Genomic DNA, 21,749 nt, shown 5'->3' on the forward strand with positions numbered 1-21,749 from the left:
GTTTATGGTCAACTTGACCTTGTGTAGAGATTCTTTTACATCAGCAACGAGCTAAGATGATGTGGCTTGCGGGCTTGAAATAAAAATATCTGAAGCCGGGCGTGGTAGTGCAGGCCTTTAATCCCAGCACTCGAGAGGCAGAGGCAGGTGGCTAGCCTGGTCTACCAAGCAAATCCAGTAATGTGTCCTGGCTTGCAGGACAAATTGAACCAGGGTTCACCTGAAAGACGGAGTCAGGATGAAAGTAGGGTACAGAGACGCAAGAAATAATGAGTCAAGTCTGGGAATTTTTGATCAAGATTCTCTTTAATGTGGATTAATAAGAATATATATATATAGCAAGGTCAATAGGATCTATTCTAACCCCACTCTCCCCAGCCCCCAGGCAAGAATACAATGGCCCTGTAAGAACTTCCTATTTCTCTGAATACCTACCTGTAAGAACTTCCTTGATCCTCTGGGTGGTTCCCAGTTGGGACTTCCCTACTTCTTTCAAAGGTAAATAGTCCAAGGATATCCTAGAACACAAGACCTCCTCTGGCAAAGGTCAGCAACTTGAAGGTCACAGCATGCAGCCTAAGCACGGGATTTCTGACATGGCAGAATTTGGCATGGCTCCCTACAGTCCAGGACAGGCTACACAGAGAATCCTTGTCTTGAAAAAAAAATCTTAAAATTATACACACTTTGTACAATTCTCTCTCCTTGCTTGTGTAGGCATGGGTGAACAAACACACTAAATAAATGTGAAAGAAAAATCCTCTTAAAAATTATCACATTTATTAAACTAGGCATGGCGGCACATGTAATCCCAACACTTGGGAGGTAAGGCAGGAGCATTCCTGGAAGCTTCTTCCTACACCATGAGACTTTGTCTCAAAAACCAAACAAACAAGCAACAAAGAAATAAACAATTCCAGCTGGGCGTGGTGGCGCATGCCTGTAATCCCAGCACTCGAGAGGCAGAGGCAGGTGGATCACTGTGAGTTCGAGGCCAGCCTGGTCTACAAAGTGAGTCCAGGACAGCCAAGGCTAACACAGAGAGACCTTGTCTCGAAAAACCAAAAAAAAAAAAAAAAAAAGAAAAAAGAAATAAACAATTCACATTTATAGATTACTCATTATGGGGCTGATACTTTTTTCTTTTTAAAGATTTATTTATTACTATTACTCTGCCTGTATGTACACCTTCACACCAGAAGAAGGCCATCAGATCACATTATAGATGGTTGTGAGCCACCATGTGGTTGCTGGGAATTGAACTCATGACCCCTGCCTGGAAGAGCAATCAGTGCTCTTAACCTCTGAGTCATCTCTCTAGCCCTGGGGCTGATACTTTTAAAAGTATGTCTCATATAGTTTATTTCATACAACAATTTTTATCCACACTTTACAAATGTGGAAATTAAATAATAGAAAGTTTAGGCAAATTGTTTAATGGGAGTTATTTAAGTGGTAGAACAGATACAAACATGGATTCTTTGGCTGCTAGAATCCTTGCTATTAACCTCTACTTCATTGCCCCATCCACTGACTTACTCATTCAGATTTTTTTTCTTTCCCAAATCACTCATTTTGTTTGTTTTTGTTTTGTTCTGTTTCTTTGAGACAGGGTTTCTCTGTGTGGCCTTGGCTGTCCTAGACTCACTTTGTAGACCAGCTTGGCCTCTAACTCACAGCGATTGGCCTGCCTCTGCCTCCTCAAGAGCTGGGATTATAGGCGTGCGCCGCCATGACTGGCTGTTTTTGTTTTTTTGAGACAGGATTTCTCTGTATAACAATCCTGGTTGTTCTGGACTTGCTTTGTAGACCAGGCTAGCCTGGAACTCACATAGATCCACTTGCCTCTGCCTCCCCAGTGCTGGGATTAAAGGCAAACGTCACCACTCCCGGCCCCAAACCACTCATTTTAATAGTGGTTTGTACATTCCCTTTCAAATCTAATGTTTCATTGGAATGGATACATTTCACAACTGTCTCTTAATTTTCACCCATAAAGGAAAATATTATCAGAAAGATATCCTGGATAATACACAAATTATTTATTATATGTTTGGGATTACCAGCAGTTGAAAAAAAATCTTTATTTTAATCTAGGAATGTCAGGGTAAAAATCAAGACAGTCTCATCTCAGTCTCAAACTTCCTTCCTGCATCAAGTTCTATTGCTCTCCTCTTCTGAGGGGTTGGGCTTTTCGTCCTTCCTGCCCCACCTCTGAGGGTGTCAGGAAGTCCCACAGAGCAGTGCCTCAAGCTTCAGGTGCTTTGCAATCACCTAGAGAGCTTGTTAGAATATTGATTTAGGGGGGTTCTAAGCACTGCCCTTTGTAGTAAGAGCTTGGGTGATCTTAAACTGTTGGTCTGGGACCTCACATAGGAAAAAGTACACACTGAATATCACTAATCTAAAAATCCAAAACTTCAACCGCTTCCACATCGTGTACAAAATTATTTAAAAATGCTTTAGCCGGGCGTGGTGGCGCACGCCTTTAATCCCAGCACTCGGGAGGCAGAGGCAGGCGGATCGCTGTGAGTTCGAGGCCAGCCTGGTCTACAAAAGTGAGTCTAGGACAGCCAAGGCTACACAGAGAAACCTTGTCTCGAAAGACGCCCCCCCAAACAAACAAACAAACAAACAAAACAAAAAGAGAGAAAAAAAAAAGGCTTTAGAAGCCCGGTGGTAGTGGCTCATGCCTTTAATCCCAGCGCTCTGGAGGCAGAGGCTGGTGGATCTCAGTGACTTCTAGACCAGCCTGGTCTACAAAACAAGTCCAAGTCCAGGACAACCAGGGCTCAGTTACACAGAGAAACGCTATCTCAAAATAACAAAAAATCCCAAACAAAACAAGCAAGCTTTATTTACAAAATTACCTCTAGGCTCTGTGTATAAGGTCTGTATGAACTACAGTTGATTGTGTTTTTTGTAACTGGAGTCCCATCCCTAAGACAGCTTATTATGTATAAGCATGTATTTCAAAATTTGAAAAATTAAAAACAAAACAACCCGGAAGCTCTCATCCCATGTATTTCATAAATGATACTAACCTGCATTATTCTATTCCTCCCAATATATGCCTCCCTCAAAACAGGTTATCTGTTCAAAGATTTATGATATTAGTTACAAGGAAACTTTGTTTTCTTCTTCTTCCTATGGTACGGCTGACTCTCATTATACACAACCCAGTTAAAATCCTACTTCTCCATAGGAGTCAGACTGCAGGGATGAGAAATCAGCAATCCCCTAATCAGTGATGGCCACTATTTTCATGTGCAACAGCTCTAGTTAGCCAACCACGTGGGTAAGAGGTAGACACATCCTGAAAGCTAATTACGGGGGACAGTGAAGGAAAGGTGGGTAATGGTGCCTGTACAGCTACGACAATAAACAAACCCAAATATGGCAAAAATACAACTATTAGAGGCCGAATAAGACCTGCATGTCTCCGCTCATAAGCCTAAGGAGCCGCTATAGACTAGGTATCTGAGACACAGCCTCGCGGGGCAGCTGCTTCCGGCCACCTGATCACCCTCAGCCAATGGGAAGAGTGTATGCCACGCCCGCTTCCTCACCCTGGCAACCGGCGAGCGACTACTTCCGGTGTGAGGAGTGCTCGGCGCTGACGCGGGTGAGTGTCCCTCGTTCTCACGCTGTCCGCGTCGCCGCCGCCGCCGCCGCCGAGCCTCGGTCTCCGTGTGGTCCCGCAGGCCCGCGTGGTGTCCTGTCCTCCCGGATCCCACGGGGCGGCGCGCACGGCGCCACCTCCCTGGCCGGGCGCAGGGGCCCACGGATGCCCCGGCCCCGAGTCGTGGTCACGCGTGGGGCCCGCCAGTTTCCTTGGCTGCCGAGTTCTCGTAGCGCTTCGCGCGCTGTGCGGTCCCAGGCTTCGGGGAACGCGGGTCCCCCAGGTCCGCAGCGGGGCGGGGATGTGCCGCGTACCTGTGTCGCGGTGGGGCCCGAGGGACGTGAGCATCCAGCGCTGGGGCAGAGGCAGCTGGAGAGGCGGGCGAAAAGCTGTGGCTGGAGGTGTTTGGAAGTAGAGGGCATGGTGGTTTCGAGTTCAACGTGATTATGCTGGGCAGAGGAAGAGAAGATTTATTGCAGGACATTGGACTTAATATTTTTTTTGACTAATAAGCTAAGGGAGTTTAACATACACACTTGGGCGTTTAATAGTTTCCCGCTTTGTTTGTTGTAAATAAACCTTTTTCCTCTCACCACTTCAAATAGCAGTGGTTATTAGAAAACGTTTGGGAATTGCAGAAATATCTAAGATTAATAGTTGCCGCCGCTAAGGATTTTGCTCTTTATAATTTCTTAGGTGTTTTAAGGTATCACGAGTGTGTGCGTAGAATACGGTTAAAACAAACAAGCAAACAAACAAAAAAAACCAAAATGAAAGATGCAGATTGTGTATGTTTCATTGTATGCTTTATTTTTAGGTTTATTTTATTTTACGCTTTTGAGTGCTTGCGTCATGTCTGCGCGCCACGTGCATGTCGGGTGGAGGCCAGAAGAGGGTGCCCTATTTTTGGACGTGGAATCAAGGATGGTTTTAAGCCTGCATGTGGTGCTAGGAACCCTGGTCCTCTGTAAGGGAAGCCAGGACTCTACTGCTGAGCTACCTTTCGAGCCCTGGTTTTTTCTTTTTTGAGGTGTAATCAACACAGTACAAAAATATTCTTTAATTTGTAAGCCGCTCTCCTCTCCCCGCTCTCACCTTAAGTGTTCAAAAGATGTATACATACCATTGCTCTTTAGTTCCAGAACATTTCTTTTTTTCATCACCGTCCTCAGAAATCTTGTTCCTCTTGCCGTAATGCCTCCGCCGGCGCCCCTCCCTCCCCCCGCTCCACCCCTCCCCCTTCCCTTCCTCTCCCCTCCCCTCCCCCCTCCCCCTCCCCCGCAACTTCTGACCATGGATCAGTATGTAGATTCTTGTTTTGTACATAAGTAAGTGGAATCATGTGACAGATGTCCAGCCTCTTTCAGTTAGCATAATGTTTCTAAGATTTGTCCATGACTATGTAACAATGCATCATTCCTTCTTCTTTTTTTTTTTTTTATAATTTATCTTTCCCCTGTGACTCTGGGGATGGAGCTCACACATGCTAGGTAAACAGTCTACCATTGTCCTACACCCCACACCCATTTTTCTGTGGATATGCAGTTGTATCTGTTGGATCATTTTGTCCTTTGGGTTATTTGGAATAATTCTGCAAACATCCTTTGACTTTTTGTGTGGATGTTTGTTTTTAGATTTTTTATTCTTGAAATTTTTGAAATTTTTAAATTTTTTAATTTTAAAGATTTGTTTATTTATTATGTATACAGTATTCTGCCTGCATGTACACCTGCAGGCCAGAAGAGGGTATCAGATCACATTACAGATGGTTGTGAGCCACCATGTGGTTGCTGGGAATTGAACTCAGGACCTTTGGAAGAGCAGATGGCGCTCTTAACCACTGAGCCATCTCTCCAGCCCCCTGTTTTTAGATTTATTTTATTTTAGTTTTTGGTATGTACCTAGAAGTGGAACTTTTGAGTCACGTGTTTTGAGAACTGAGTAAATATTTTCCCGAATGGCTACAGCATATTGAATCCCACTGGCCATGAAGGTTTGCACCTCCAAATTCTGGAAAACACCTGTTGTTTTGATTGTATGCATCTTAAAGTGGTACTGGTGAAATAGTATGTTGTTGTTTTGCTTTTTATGGTTAATAGCCTTAAATGTCTTTTGAAGTTGGTCCTTACACAGTTTTGGAGAAATGTCTAGTTAGGTATTTTTTAAAAATGTATTTTACGTGCATGTGTGTTTTGCTTGCATATATATCTATGCACCACCTGCGTGCCTGTTATCAACAGAGGCCTGAAGATGGTATCAGATCCCCTGAGACAGGACTTAGGTTTGGTTATGCTGTGCTGTGTGGGTGCTGGGAATCAAAAGCAGCCAGTGAGTGCTCTGAACTACTAAGCCTTAGGTGTCTTTTTTGGGGGGTGGGGTGGGAGACAGGTCTGGAAATTCACTGTGAAGACCAGTCTGGTCTCAAACTTCTGACTAAGGAACCATTGGGGAGGATGGGTGTATTGGCACAGGCCTTAAGTCCCAGCACTGAGAAGGTGGAACAAGGGGGATCTCTGATTTCAAGACCAGCCTGATCTGCACAAGTTCCAGGGTGCCAGAGCTCCAAGACAGAGGGATTCTGGCTCACATAGAGAGAACCTGGCTCCCAAAAAACTAAACAAGCAAATACACACCCGCGCCACAGCAAGAAACAAAAGCAGAAAAACATTGCTGAATCCGAGTCACAAATATTTATTTCTGTATAACTTCTGGTAACTCTAAAAGATTTTATAGTTTTGACTCTTGTTTTTGACATACTTAATTTTGATGTGTAGTAGCAAGTAGGAATACAACTCTACTTTTTGCCTTCTGGCTCTCTAATTTTCTTCCTCCAAGACAGGGTTTCTCTGTGTAGCCTTGGCTGTCCTGGACTCCATTGTAGACCAGGCCGGCCTTGAACTCACAGCCAGCCGCCTGCCTCTGCCTCCCTTGTGCTGGGATTAAAGGCGTACACCCTCCCAGGCATCCATCTTGGAAAAATCAACTGATAGTAAATAACATTACTGTTATAACTATTCCTCACTGTTGAATTCTTAGGTTGCATGTGTTTTTAAAAATTCTCTATTGTCCTATGTTAAGTATAGCATAAAAGACAGAAAGCTAACCAGGAACATGTTCCCTAGAACTTGGGAAGTGGAGGGAGGTGGGTTAGGACTTTGAGGTCAGCCTGGCTACATGAGACTCTATCTCACAAAGCAAAGCAAAACAAAACAAATCATGAACAACAGCCCAAACCAACCAAAGAAAGACTAAGCTTTTTATGCATTAAATTTTAGAAGCCGGCGGTGGTGGTACATGCCTTTAATCCTACTACTTGGGAGGCAGAGATAGGCAGATCATTGTGAGTTCGAGGCCAGCCTGGTCTACAAAATGAGTCTAGGACAGCCAAGGCTACACAGAAAAACCCTATCTTGAAAAACAAATACCAAAACAAATTTTAGGTAGAAAGTATTTTCAGATACAGGATTAATAGATCAAAAATGAATATGTTTGTTCTGGAACTCCAGGGTTTCTCTGTGTAAGCCTTGGCTGTCCTGGACTCACTATGTAGACCAGGCTGGCCTCGATCTGCCTGCCTCTGCGTCCCAAGTGCTGGGACTAAAGGCGTGGGCCACCACGCCAGGCTTGTTGTGGCACTCTTTTTATTTATTTATTTATTTTATTTTTTATTTTTTATTTTTTGGTTTTTCGAGACAGGGTTTCTCTGTGTAGCCTTGGCTGTCCTGGAACTCTCTTTGTAGACCAGGCTGGCCTCGAACTCACAGTGATCCACCTGCCTCTGCCTCCTGAGTGCTGGGATTAAAAGCGTGCGCCACCACGCCCGGCTCGTGGCACTCTTTTAATGAGTCATTAAAACCTCATGTCATGATACTTAATGCACAAAATACTGTTTTGTTATTTATTTATTTATTTTTGGTCTTTTGAGATAGGGTTTTTCTGTTGTAGCCTTCCTCTGCCTTGGTTTGCTGGATGTGGTGGCACATTCTGTAATCCAAGCACTGAGGGAGGCAGAGGCAGGTGGTCTACAAAGGGAGTTCAGGACAGCCTAGGCTACACAGAGAAACTCTGTCTGCGGTGGGGAGAAAAATAATATTTTATCAGCTAGATGATTCCTTGACTATCTTCCTCCTACTCTGCTTTGGAAAGACTAAACCGGGCATATATTTTTCTAAATTGTTTAATTAAAAAATAAGTACCAAGCTCTACGTGCTGGCGTATGCCTTTAATCCCAGCACTTGGTAGGCAGTGGCAGAGGCAGGTGGAGTTGGATCGCTGTGATTTTGAGGCCAACCTGGTCTACAAAGTGAGTCTAGGACAAGCAAGGCTACATAGAGAAACCCTGCCTCAAAAAACCAAAGCAGACCAAAAAACCAAAAACAAGTACTATGACAAGTGATAGGGAAATTACACACACACACACACACACACACACACACACACACACACACTTTTTTTTTTTTTTTTTGAGAAACCCAAGGTCAGGACTTAGACCTTAAATTACTAACTGGAGGGGCTGGAGAGATGCCTCAGAGGCTAAGAGATCTTTTGTTTTTGTTTTTGTGTTTTTGTTTTTCAAGAGGTTAAGAGATCTTGAGTTCAATTCCCAGCAATCACATGCTGCTCAGAACCATGTGTACTGGGGTCTGGTGCCCTCTTCTGACATGAAGGTGTACATTCAGATAGTGCACTCATAGGTAAAGTAAATAAATACACAACAACAAAAAAATAATAGTACATAGAAAGTCCCTGAAGTTAAAAAAAAATGTTCCCCCCCCCAGACAGGGTTTCTCTGTGTAGCCTTGGCTGTCCTAGACTCACTTAGTAGACCAGGCTGGCCTCGAACTCGGTGACCCGCCTGCCTCTGCCTCCCAAGTGTTGAGATTAAAGGCGTGTGCCACCATGCTTGGCCTTAAAATTTTTTTTTTTTTTTTTAATTTTGAGTTTCCCTTTTGGTCTTTATTAGTGAATTAGCATTCATCTTGGTCTCAGGAATGATCAAATAGTCTTTTCATGGACTGTACTGAATAAAATGAGTTCAAATATAAAGAGTATTAGAGAAAACAATTTCAGTTCTCCTTAGAGGTGTATTTATGATACTGTTAACGTGTGTCTGTGTAGATTAGTTCATATGTCCAGCATCTGGAGAAATGGTATTTATAGTATTGCACATTTCTAGGCTTTTCCTACCTACTTACAGACTCCTTTTCTTTTTCTTTTCTTTCTTTCTTTTTTTTTTTTTTTTGGTTTTTCGAGACAAGGTTTCTCTGTGTAGCCTTGGCTGTCCTAGACTCACTTTGTAGACCAGGCTGGCCTTGAACTCACAGCGATCCACCTGCCTCTGCCTCCCGAGTGCTGGGATTAAAGGTGTGTGCCACCATGTCCGGCCTCAGACTCCTTTTCAAAAACAGTTACATCCAGTTTAAGGTACCAGTACAGTGTTAGCTAGAAACATTTTTTTTCTTCTTTGAATATTCTCTAATACTAGATGTTCAGCTTGAATTTCCTCTTACATATTATCTGTTTCTGGCTTTTGTCATGGCCTTTGATTTGCTGAGTGTTGTCCTTCATGAGGTTTATTCTGTCAGTCTTTTGTAAATGCTTGATCTATGTTAACTTGTGTTTGTGGAGAAACGTTCAGATGCTGTGTAATATTTATGCTGAGGTATTTGGGCTAAACATGAGTAAAGGAAAAAGTTAAATGCTTGAGGAAGAAACGTACAGGATTTTGGTGCGGTCTGAAATTACAGAAGAGCGAGTTAGAAAAGGAGTTTGCAATTATGAAAGCTAATGTGCAAAACCTGGGCTTTAGGGGAACGAATGAGCTCGTTTTAGCGGGTTAGTAAGGAACACAAAGACGGAGCTTAAAGGGGAAAAACAGGCTCACTCTAGCCATAATTTTATTTCAAGTCAGAACATAAAAAAGGTGAAAAATCATGTGATTTGTTGAGAGGATTGTTTTGAAAGATTGGCAGTAAAGACAGTTCTGGAGATGTTGAAAATAGGCCTCGAGGGCTCATGAGCTCGGGTTGTAGGTTGGCATGCTTCCCATGAGGGGCAGGAAGATAGAGAACAGGAGAGTGGAAGTAGGAGACTGAGAGAGAGCACCAGATTTAGGAAACTGTGAAAGTACAGTTCATGGGACGCAAGAGCTTATACTTTAGACAACTTTGTTCAGATAGAATTTATGTATGTGTATCATCTAGTGGTATTTACTATATTCAGACTGTGAAACCATGAATGCCCTAGTCATTCTAGAATGTTTATTGTGTGTATACTGTATTCAATATGAAACATTTTTAAGGCTCCTAATACTGATGTCATGAATATGTTATGCTCGCACATAGAACATGTGTATCTTTCTACAGTGGCAGAGCTGATTAGATAGTGCACAGGAATATTACTTGGATGTTAGTGTTTGCCTGCCAGGCTACAAATGCTGCGGTAGATTTCAAGGACTCATAATACTGGGTGTGGTGGCACACTCCTGTAACCCCAGGACTCAGGGAGGGAAAAGCAAGTGCGTCAGAAAGTCAAGCCCATTGTTGGTGACATGTGTTAGAGGCCAGCTGGGGATACATGCTTTGTTGTCTCAAAAAAAAAAAAAATTATTAGGCTGGGCGTGGTGGCGCACGCCTTTAATCCCAGCACCCGGGAGGTAGAGGCAGGTGGATCGCTGTGAGTTCGAGGCCAGCCTGGTCTACAAAGTGAGTCCAGGACAGCCAAGGCTAACACAGAGAGACCCTGTCTCGAAAAACCAAAAAAAAAAAAAAATTATTAAGGACAAATTCACAAACTTTTGTTACCTCTAATTTGTAGTCAAGTTTGCATTGATAGCTGGCTATTGCAAGCACAGGTTCTTTTGATCTCAATCTTAATTACTCATACCACATACTACATATTATTACTTGATAATTATATATGTGTTAGTGAGGTTACAGAATGTGGTAAAGAAGGTACAGTGAGTTCAGGGAGTTCAAAGAAGCCTTCCTAGAGGCAGAGGAGGAGAGCTAATGCAGATGGGGAGCTGCAGGAGCCAAACAGCAGGGTCACAGTTGATCCCAGCCCTCAGGGTTGAGCTGAGCTGCAGAGGTGATGTGTGGAACCATGGAGGCCATAGACCTGGGCAGATGGACAGACAGGCGGGCAGATGAACAGGCAGGTGGGCAGATGGACAGACAGGTGGGCAGATGAACAGGCAGGTGGGCAGATGGACAGACAGGCGGGCAGATGAACAGGCAGGTGGGCAGATGGACAGACAGGTGGGCAGATGAACAGGCAGGTGGGCAGATGGACAGATGGGTGGGCAGGTGAACAGATGGGTGGGCAGATGAATAGATGGGTGAGAAGATGAACAGACAGGTGGGCAGATGGACAGATGGGTGGGAAGATGAACAGACAGGTGGGCAGATGGACAGATGGGTGGGAAGATGAACAGACAGGTGGGCAGATGAACAGGCAGGTGGGCAGATGAACAGGCAGGTGGGCAAATGAACAGGCAGGTGGGTAAATGAACAGACAGGTGGGCAGACGGACAGACAGGCGGGTAGATGGGCAGACGGGTGGGCAGATGACAGTTGAGTGGGCCATGTCAGCAGTGGGGTCCCTTTATACACACACTGGGTGGTCGGATGGCAGGGTGATGGAGGCTGTTGCTTGTGGTGTTAGGGTGCGCAGCTAGAAGTGTAACACCCTTACTCTGACTGATGTCTTTGGTAAATATTTGGCCTGTTTTTGTCTGATAAGATTTAATGTGCCCATTTACTTATATGTTCCTAGTCTGAAATTTTTATTTATTATTTATTTGTTTTTGTTTTTCAAGACAGGGTCTCTCTGTGTAGCCTTGGCTGTCCTGGACTCACTTTGTAGACCAGGCTGGCATTGAACTCACCGTGATCCACCTGCCTCTGCCTCCCGAGTGCTGGGATTACAGGTGGGCACCACCATGCCTGGCCCTTTAAGTGGCTTCTTATAGTTTCTTTTATATTGGATTTAGGACTTGGCTCATTAACTATTGCGTAGAGTTCTCTAAAGGAACAGAACTGATAGACTATCTAATATATCCATTGTATATGTGTACAGGCTGTGCTTCCAGTACTCTAACAGTGCTGTCTCTGAAAGGAAAGGCCAACAATCTAGTAGTTCTTTAGTCCAGGAGGTAGATGTCTCCGCTGCTCTTCAGCCTAAGTTGGAATCCTGAAGTAGGATTTAATATTAATGAAGGAATGGCATAGTGGAATAGGTGAACTTGTCAGCAAGGGTGAGAGCAAGCAGGCAGAAAGGAAAAGCGTCCACCTTCCATGTCCTTTTATGTGGCTGCCACTAGAAGGTGTGGCCCTGATAGAGGGTAGGTCTTCCCACCTCAAGTGATCCAATTAAGGAAATCCTTCGCAGAGTGTCCAGCTGCTTCGGCTTTAGTTTATTACAGATGCAGTGAAGTTGACAGCCAAGATTAGCTCTCTCTTTGATGAATCCAGATGTTTTAAATTCAAAATGGTGACTAGTTACTAATTTCTATCCCGCTCTTGACCACTGATCATCTAAATAGTCTTTGGGTATCATTACTGTATTGTAGCTGGGCATGGTGGCACACACCTGTAATTCCAGTACTCGGGAGGCAGAGGCAGGCGGATCGCTATGAGTTTGAGGCCAGCCCGGTCTACAAAGTGAGTCCAGGACAGCCAAGGCTACACAGAGAGACCCTGTCTCAAAAAAACAAAAAACCAAAACCAAAAATTTACTGTGTTTTGGTATATCCAGATACATGCTTTACTTATGTAATTAGCTTCTTCCTTGTAGACAATACGACATATGTTTCCATGTATACTTTTTCCCCCCTCTTTTGAGAGTATCTCATATAGGTCAAATTGTTCTGGAACTCACTGAATAGCAAAGGATAACCTCAAACTTCTGAGTTGATTACTTGCATGTTTTAAAAAATATATATATTTTAGCCAGCTGTTTGTGAGACTTCCATGTGTGTATGTCAAGAACTTCTCCAATCCCTCTGGTGGCTGTTTTTAATTGAATTGAATTTATTTTTCAGCCAGGTTCTAATGTGTAGCACGTGTTGATCTTGAATTTGTGTTCCTCTGTCTTAGCCTTATCAGTGCTAGAATTATAGAGATATTACACCATGCCTGACCCACTTCTTTTTCAATTTAATATGAATTGGATATTTTTACTTAATGTCATTTAAAAAGTTTTGACCACCCTATTGTCATGTTTTCTTTGAATCATTTTGTTGCTTTTATTCCTTATTTAAAATATATTCTGACCTCTTTGTTGTTATTAAACCTGTATGTGTTTGTGTGTGTAATACATAATGAGAAAAATTAGAAGCAAGATTCAAGCATAAATTGCTTGAAGATAGTTTTACTGAGTTTTATGTTTCATTACTTACCTGTGGAGAACTTCAGGCTCTCCATGCTGACAGCTAGTTGAAGGAGTGATTGTTTAATTTCTTGGGTTTATAACTTTGGTAGCATTTATGTTTCATGATGCATTCTTGGTTTAGATATAACTTTATTAGCATTTATGCTTCATAATTGCATTGAAGAGCATTGATCGGGAGAGGATTTCTTTGGAAGTGGGACAGTGGTGCCACTCTGCGTTCCTAGGAGGCTGTGGCAGGACAGGTCATGAGGCAGAGTTCCGGCCAGCTTAAAGTGCTGTGCTAATAAACAGCACAAATTCAAGCTGGCGAGACAGCTGGTAACGGTGCTTGTTTTGTAAGCCCAGCAACTGGAGTTTGATCCCCAGAACCCAGGTAAAGGTAGAAGGAGAGAATTGACCTCCACACAGTTGTCCCTGCCTTCTGCCCCATCATCATGCACACATGTACAATAATAATAAATAAGAGTTTAAAAACATTTTCCACAGGTAGCTATGAATTTGTTGCTTTTTTTGTTGTTGTTTTTTTTTAAAGTAGAAAGCTGGGCTTTATGTTAGTGTTTAGTATGCCAGCAGTGGTTGTGATTCCAAGATATCCCAGAGATCCAGCTGATAGTGAAGTGATAGGTAAACTATGTTTAAGTTTACTTCAGTATGGCTAATAGGCCAAATTTGGACTATGTTACTTTTTGTTGTTGTTTGCTTTTTTTTTTTTTCTCGAGACAAGTTCTCTCTGTGTAGCCTTGGCTATTCTAGACTCACTTTGTAGACCAGGATGGCCTCGAACTCACAGCGATCCACCTGCCTCTGCCTCCTGAGTGCTGGGATTACATACAGGCATGCACCACCATGCCCGGCTGTTGTTTGCTTTTTTAAAAGACAGGATTTCTTTCTTTCTTTCTTTCTTTCTTTCTTCTTCTTTTTTTCTTGTTTTTGTTTTTGTTTTGTTTTGTTTTTTGAGACAGGGTTTCTCTGTGTAACAGCTCTGGCTGTCCTTGACTCACTTTGTAGACCAGGCTGGCCTGAAACTCACAGAAATCTGCTTGCCTCTGCCTCCCAAAAACTGGGATTAAAGGTGTGTGCCACCACACCTGGCTTTAGAATTTCATTATGTAGCCCTGGGTGGACTGGAATTGGCTAAAATAGACCACCTTACCCTCAAACTCAATGATCCTCTTGCCTCTGCCTCTCAAGAGCTCTGATAAAGGTGTGTACTACCACATCCAGCCAGGATGAGATTTTTTTCTCCAAGACAGGGTTTCTCTGTGTAGCCTTGGCTGTCCTAGACTCATTTTGTAGACCAGGCTGGCCGAACTCACAGAGATCTGCATGCCTCTGCCTCCCAAGTGCTGGGATTAAAGGCGTGTGCCACCACCGCCCAGCTAGGATGAGACCTTTTTATAGTAAATTCCTTTGTTTATATGTTTTCAGATAAGTGCTGTTGCTGGACAGAGATTTAAATTGTAAACTTTTCCTGTTCTGTTATATTATCCAGTTCAATCACTTAAAAAATACCTATTTTGAAATATATTTGTGTATGACTTTTTGTGAGTTTCATGTACGCGGGTAGGAAGAAGTAGAGGTAATTTCTTCACGTTTCCCTCTCGTGCAGCTGCTTTTGCATGGAAGGATGCGCTTCTCCTGATAGAAGATGATAGTCCTGGAGAATGACCATGGAGAAGGGGATGAGTTCTGGGGAAGGGCTGCCTTCCAGAGCATCTCAGGCATCTGCTGCTAAAGTCACAGCCAAGGAGTTAGAAGCCAAGCAGCCCTGTAAGGAGAAACGAGGGGGCTTTGTGCTGGTGCATGCAGGTAAGACCTTGTGGGCGAGTTGCATTGGAAGCTGAAAATAAGGCGGTACCAAAGAGCCTGCTAGGTGTTAACAGAGTGAGGGTCTGTTTTATACCCTGCGCTGCAAAGTCCTAGAGTGATGCTTCTTCCTGTGGCTTACTTATTTCCCTTTGCCTTATATAATACATAATATATACGTTCATGTCAGTAGTGTCAAAACTCAAGTAATCTTTAAAAGTATTTATTTATTTGCTTTTGTTGTTTTCCGAGACAGGGTCTCACTCTGTAGACCAGGCTAGCCTTGTATTCACAGAGATCTGCCTGCCTTTGCCTCCCAAGTGCTGGGATTAAAGATGTGTGCCCCTATGCCTAGCTTGAAACCAAAGTAACTTTTAAATTTTGGTTTATGCTTTACAGAATAATGTTACTGAAAAATTCATTTAGGCCCCATTTTAGGCAGTGGTTATCTTAAAGTATAAGTACAAAATTATATAGCTCAGCCTTTTTAAAACATCCATTCATTCATTTATTCATTCATGTGTGTATGTCTGTGTCGGTGTGTCTGGGCATAAGCATCATAGCACATTCACTGAGGTCATAGGATAACTTATGGGAGTCAGGTCTTTTTACCATGTGGGTCATGAGAATTGAACTCAGGTCATTAGATTTGGTGACAAGCTCCCTTCCTCACTGAGCCATCTTGACAGTCCGTAGCTCAGCCTAGTAAGACTGTTTCAGTTTCCCTTTGCTCTCTGCAGATTCAGTTGTTCTTTATGAAATAAACTGACAATTTAAAGAATAATGGGAGAAAAACTAGCAAACTTACTAACATGTATATTAGCTTTTGCGATTCCAAGAAAAGGCCAGATGGTTGAAGCCACACCACAGTAGTTTCAAGCCACAGAAAGAGTAGCTTGAGGTACACGTTGGGGAGGTGGTGACACGTTAGGAGAGGACAAAGAGAAGAAAGAAACGGTGAACAAATGTTGTATTATTGTGGAGAGATGGTCTCCCAGGTTACAGTCATTAGAAGTCTGTGTCATCATCCTTTTGACAGGGATAATTTGGTAGGATCTTTACTGGATGTAAGGAAGCTGGATAAGGGGGCTCCAGAGGAACCCTGCTTATGTAGTGATTAGGTGTCTTGTATAGTACAAATCTCCTTCCCTCTGTTCCTCTGTCCGCAGTCCTCCTGAGTGACTATCTTTTTAAAAATTTTTTTATTTTTTTGGTTTTTTTTTTATTTTTTGGTTTTTTGAGACAGGGTCTCTCTGTGTAGCCTTGGCTGTCCTGGACTCGCTTTGTAGGCCAGGCTGGCCTCGAACTCACAAAGATCCACCTGTATCTGCCTCCAGAGTGCTGGGATTAAAGGCGTGTGCCACCACCACCCGGCCTGAATGACTATCTTATATTATTCCAGAGAATAATATATTTTGGCAATCGTGAGATGGCTTAGTGGGTAAAGGCACTTGCCACCAAGTCTGAAACCTGAGGTTGATCCTTGGAATCCACTTGGTGGAAGAAGAGAACCGATTCCCTCAAGTTGTCTTCCAACCCCCACATGTGTGCTTGCATGCACACAACCGTACATACACAAAATAAATAATGGATGTAAACATAATTAAAAGAATTATATTTTGAGGTAGATCATTTTCCTGGCTTGTATTTTCCTAGTTTTATAAGTGAAGAACCATAGGACTGGAGACTGAGTGGCTTAAATGACTCCAGTTGCACTTCTGACCCCGAGTTTTTGGCATTGTCTCATCCTATGACCTGTCTACTTAAGAGGACCATGAGGACAGATAGCCTAAGGCTTAGCACCTGGATCCCCCTTTTTGAAGAGGCATGTCTTTGAGGGTAGGTCTTTATTTTGTGGAAAGTTTTATTTTCTTCCATTGTCAACTCCATGACATCTCCAGGGAAAGAATGACAAGTCTTCTTTTAGCTTTGCCCAGAGTAGAGGTTTCTCATGAAACTACTGTCTGGGTGTTAGCCTTTGGCTATTTTAAGACTGGACAACTTGGAACCTAGTCCAGAGGGATTAGCAAACACAAAATACAGGAACTTTATTTTTTATTTATTTATTTATTTATTTTTTTGGTTTTTTTGAGACAGGGTCTCTCTGTGTTCACCTTAGGCTGTCGTGGTCTCACTTTATAGACCAGGGTGGCCTCGAACTCACAGTGATCCACCTGCCTCTGCCTCCCGAGTGCTGGGAGTAAAGGCGTGCGCCCAGTCCCGTCCCCTGGTGTCGTCCCCACCCCACCCCCCGCCCCCGGCAAATAAAATCTTCTGGGATTTTCTACAGGGTCTTATGTGCGCCTGGTCACAGAGGTACATTTTCAGTATTTGCCTTTGTATTCTTTGAACATTATTTATTATTGTTGTGTGTGCATATGTGTGGGGCTGTTTCTGTTGTGGTATGTGTGGAGGTCATGGTTTATAGGGATCAAACTCAAGATTGCCAGGCTCTTCATCTGCTGAGCCATCAGGTTATGTTCCTCTCCCCCCATTTCTTCCCCCTTGGAGACAGGGTTTCTCTGTGTAGCCTTGGCTGTTCTAGACTCACTTTGTAGACCAGGCTGGCCTCGAACTCACAGCAATCCGCCTGTCTCTGCCTCCCAAGTGCTGGGATTAAAGGTGTGTGCCATCACACCCGGCTTCTTTTTTTGTTTTGTTTTGTTTTTAAGACACTTTCTGAGTTTAGCCTAAGCTGGCCCAGAACTCAGTTTGTAGCCTAAGCTGGCCTGGGATTCAGGGCAGGTCTCCAGCTTAGCTTTTTAGTGCTGATACTGAAGATATGGGCCACCATACATAAATTTGTAGTTTACCTTCAAGATAGGGTCCTCTTATTCAGCACAGGTTTGCCTCAGAGTTGTGAGTCTTCTGCCTTGGCATAGGCCACTAAACTGGCTAATTCTCTTTTCTTTTGTCTGTTCTGTTTTCCCACTCCATTCCCCTCCTGATTCTCTTCTCAAGTAGCTACTTCTACAAAGAGAGCTGGTGGGCTGGAGAGCTGGCTCAGTGGTTATGAGCTCCTGCTGCTCTCAGAGGACTGGAGTTCATTTCCTAGCAATCACATAAGGCAGCCCAGAACCTTCTGTAACTGCAGCTCCAGGGATCTGATACCTTTGACACTCCTAGGCACCTCCACACAGATGGCATGTACACACACACACACACACACACACACACACACACACACACACACACACACACACGGGGGGGGGGGGGGGGCGCGGCGAGATCTCTAACAAAAGAAAAGAAGCCAGACGTGGTGGTGCATGCCTCTAATCCCAGGCAGAGGTGGATAATCTCTGTGAGTTTGAGACCAGCCTGGACTACAGAGCGAGTTGTAGGATAGCCAGGGCTGTTACCCAGAGAAATCTTGTCTCAAAAAACCTAAAACAAACAAACAAACAAAAAACAAAATAAAAGAAGGGATGAGGGAATTTATTCAGTTAAAAGTAGACCCGGGACTAACTTTTGCTTCTGGATCTCTGGCTGAGGATCTTCTCTCCTACTCCATGTCAGTAAGGCATCCACTGTGCCATGAGTAACTGCCTTTAACGTTTCTGGGAAAAAGTACAAGAAGCTTCTGAAACTTGGACAAGTATTAACAGCTTTCTATTGTCTGACTATCATGATTCTGTTCTTCCTCTTTCAGACACACACACTTTATGGTAATGGCCCCAGCTAAAGACTGTGTTCGAGGCCAGAGAGAATAGGACTCAGTCTGGGCTATAATCAGTATGGTGTGATCAAGGACATCCTCAGCTTCTACCTTCCATGTCCTGGCCAGGCCTGCCCTGCTTAGTGTCTGAGACCAGATGGATTGGACCAGTTAAGGGTGGCAGGGCCACAGACACATCTTCTATTTCTTGACTGTCAGAATTGCAGATAGCATGTTGACTACAAAGAAGTCTCTATTTTACATATTTAAAGGGACAAAGATTACATCCATCACATGGTGTACAACTGTTTTGTTCAGCATCAGACTTATCCAACATTTAGTCATTTGATTAGTAGAGTTTTGCTTTTACTTAGGTATTCTTATCATTGGCTAACTTGATAGTGGTAATAATCAAAGAGTCAACTGTGCATGAGGCACACACCAGTCTTGGCATTGGAGCAGGAGTTATAGGTGATGTAATCCACCTAAGTGTTGGAGCTAGGAACTGAGATGGGGTCCTCCGCAAGGCTGATACATGCTCTTAATCACTGCGCCAAGCTTCAGTCTTAGAATTGAAAGTCAAAGACTTGCGTCTACATAGTGAACGTCAGTGTCTCTTGCCGCTGAGACACCATAACTTACACAGTGCAGTCATAATAATACAATTATGTTTTTGCTGTGTACTTGTAATAGTCACAAGCCTGAAGTAAATGTCTCTGAGGCTTAATGCCTCTGTCTGCTAACCTAGACCTAGTCCTGGAAGCTTCTAGCCTCTATACAATCTAATCTAGACCTAGAATGTTTTCAGCCTCTGAGATTTACTGCTGAATAAGCTCACCCTTTCTACTTTATGAGCTCTGCTGGTTTGTTCAACTCAGCTGTTCTGGCTTATTCAATTTGGCTTTTCTCTCAGCCTTTGAATTTCTCTGTTTGGCCTCAAACTAACGCCAGCAATCTGTTCTAATTTTCTGTCTCTTTCTATTTGTCTGGTTTGTTCTGTCTTCACCTGTGTCTAGCTTGTTTTCTGTTCAACCTTTGTGCGGCTCCCTTTAGTAGCTTCCCTTTCCTCTCTCTTCTTGTGAGAGTTGGATGTATCTGTCAAATCTTTCTCTGATTTCGCACTTTGTCTGCCACTCTAGGCATCACTTTCTTTTTCTTTTCTTTTCTTTCTTTTTTTTTTGCAGTGGTGGGGGAGAGGGTTGAGACAGGGTCTCTCTATGTAGCCTTGGCTGTCCTGGACTCGCTTTGTAGACCAGGCTGGCCTCGAACTCACAGTGATCCACCTGCCTCTGCCTCCTGAGTGCGCCACTTTCAAACATGGGTGCTTCCTTCCACAAACTAACTTTACTTTTATAGTTTGTAATTAAAGGATATTGGTTTAAGTCCCCTTTGTAGTGTTTTCCCTCAGCCTCTGCCCTTCCGAGCTCGGGGAAATCTGGCTGGGGAAGGCTTGTCCCACAGATGGCTGAGAATGAAACGGTGTGTGTGTGTGTGTGTGTGTGTGTGTGTGTGTGTGTGTGTGTGTGTGTGTGTGTGTGTGTCTGGGTGGGTGGGTGGAATGGTAAATGGGGCATGCATTCTCAGGCGAAGGGGGGCAGGTTCTTATGCTCTCCTCTGTGGGAGTGAGCTCTTCGCTTCTGCATCCTTCTGTGCGGGGTCTGAGTGAGTTTAGCTGAAGTAAGGCTGCCAGGAGACAAAGAACTAGGTTTTAATTCATGCACTAAGTCTCACACATTTAGTCTAGAGTGTCTTGAGCTAAGCTGACAAAAGGAGAAAAAAGAAAAAGTCATGGAAATGAAAAAAAAAAGGGACAAAAGGCTTGGGGTTGGGAGTATAGAAAAAGGGACAAAAAGCTCATCTCACTTGGGGACCCTGTGTTTGTTGTTGTTGTTGTTGTTGTTTTTGTTTTTTGAGACCGATAGGGTTTCTCTGTGTATCCCTGTCTGTCCTAGACTTCTTTGTAGACAAAGTGCTAGATCCAATTGTCTCTGCCCCCCCAGTGCTGAGGTTACAGGTATGAGTCACCATGCCCTGCGGGACACTAGGTTTTTAAAGCCCTCAGGTATTTAAATTTTATTCCTTTTCAAATCTCTGATGGGGTTAGAGACCAGACAGTTTAGTCTTACTATTAACCTTAGTATATTAGGGGTTAAGATGTTTTTAGATCAAGATAGATGTTTTAAGTTAATAGAGATGAGATATGATAGATGTTGATTTTCATTCAGAAATTTAGACTCAACAAGATAGGAAAGATGTTTACTTCAAGTTTGCCAAATACAAATAGCCAAATCACTATGAATGTAAAATTTATATAATTCCTGATTGTCTTGTGGTTCTTCCTGATGTACGTAGTTTATTTTATTCATGTGTAATAATATAAAATTAAAAGTTAAAAAAGAAACATATGATGATGATGATGATGGTGATGATGATGATGATGAGGAGGAGGATGATGATGATGAGGATGATGATGGTGATGATGATGATGATGATAATGATGATAAGGATGATGATGATGATGATGATGAGGATGATGATAATATGCCACCACTGCCTAGCATGTCTGCGTTCCAGCCAGATCACATAGACCTAGAGTGTCTTGGGATGCAATCTCTTGCCAGAGCAGTCATGTTCTGAATTAAAATACCTCTAATGCACCATTGCATGGGAGTTCCCTGCATGCTGAGCCTTTCTTTCCCTTGTCAAACAGAAATGAACAAGTATTAACCAGATTCTAAAGATCAGTTGGGGTCATGCTGGGCCCTTTTCTTTATTCTACTCAGTAGAATTTATATGTTTAGCTTATTCAGCAGTAATTTCTCATGCCTTAGGAAATACTGCTGAAAGATTGGGCCCCTGGGATGGACCCAGAAGACCTAGGATCACATGCATCACCCGATAGGACTGTATTTGTTAGTGTAGACCACAGCGTCTCTGATAGTCTGTTAACTCCTGCTTGATTTTCTTTTTTTTTTTTTTTCTTTTTTCTTTTTTTTGGTTTTTTCGAGACAGGGTTTCTCTGTGTAGCCTTGGCTGTCCTGGACTCACTTTGTAGACCAGGCTGGCCTCGAACTCACAGCAATCCGCCTGCCTTTGCCTCCCGAGTGCTGGGATTAAAGGCTTGCGCCACCACGCCCGGCTCTGCTTGATTTTCTTAAGTTAACTTTTAAACAGTTATTCTCTTACAAGTTTATATATGTATATGATGTGTTTTGATCATATTTCCTGCAGTTCTTCCCTCCCACTCTCCTCAGCCCTCCCAATACATTTCCC

General features: G+C 43.3%; 1 protein-coding gene across 9 annotated transcripts in view; it reads left to right on the forward strand.

Annotated features, from left to right (window-relative positions):
- Positions 1–3,520: 3,520 nt before the first annotated feature.
- TASP1 (taspase 1) overlaps positions 3,521–21,749 on the forward strand; it is a 218,486-nt gene continuing 200,257 nt past the window's right edge. For 7 of the 9 annotated variants that reach the window (XR_014777659.1, XM_084774559.1, XM_084774564.1 and 4 more), the window contains exons 1-2: positions 3,521–3,625; positions 14,625–14,824. Coding sequence is in view for 8 of the 9 variants with exons in the window: in XM_084774559.1 (XP_084630685.1) it covers positions 14,680–14,824 (145 nt within the window). In the remaining variant the exon portion in view is untranslated. Of the gene's footprint in view, positions 3,626–3,648; positions 3,906–14,624; positions 14,825–21,749 lie in introns of those variants that run through there. The other 2 variants (XM_084774568.1, XM_084774562.1) reach the window with 2 other exon arrangements.

The sequence above is a fragment of the Acomys minous genome, assembly GCF_964271855.1.
Source record: "Acomys minous genome assembly, chromosome: 3".
NCBI lineage: Eukaryota > Metazoa > Chordata > Mammalia > Rodentia > Muridae > Acomys > Acomys minous.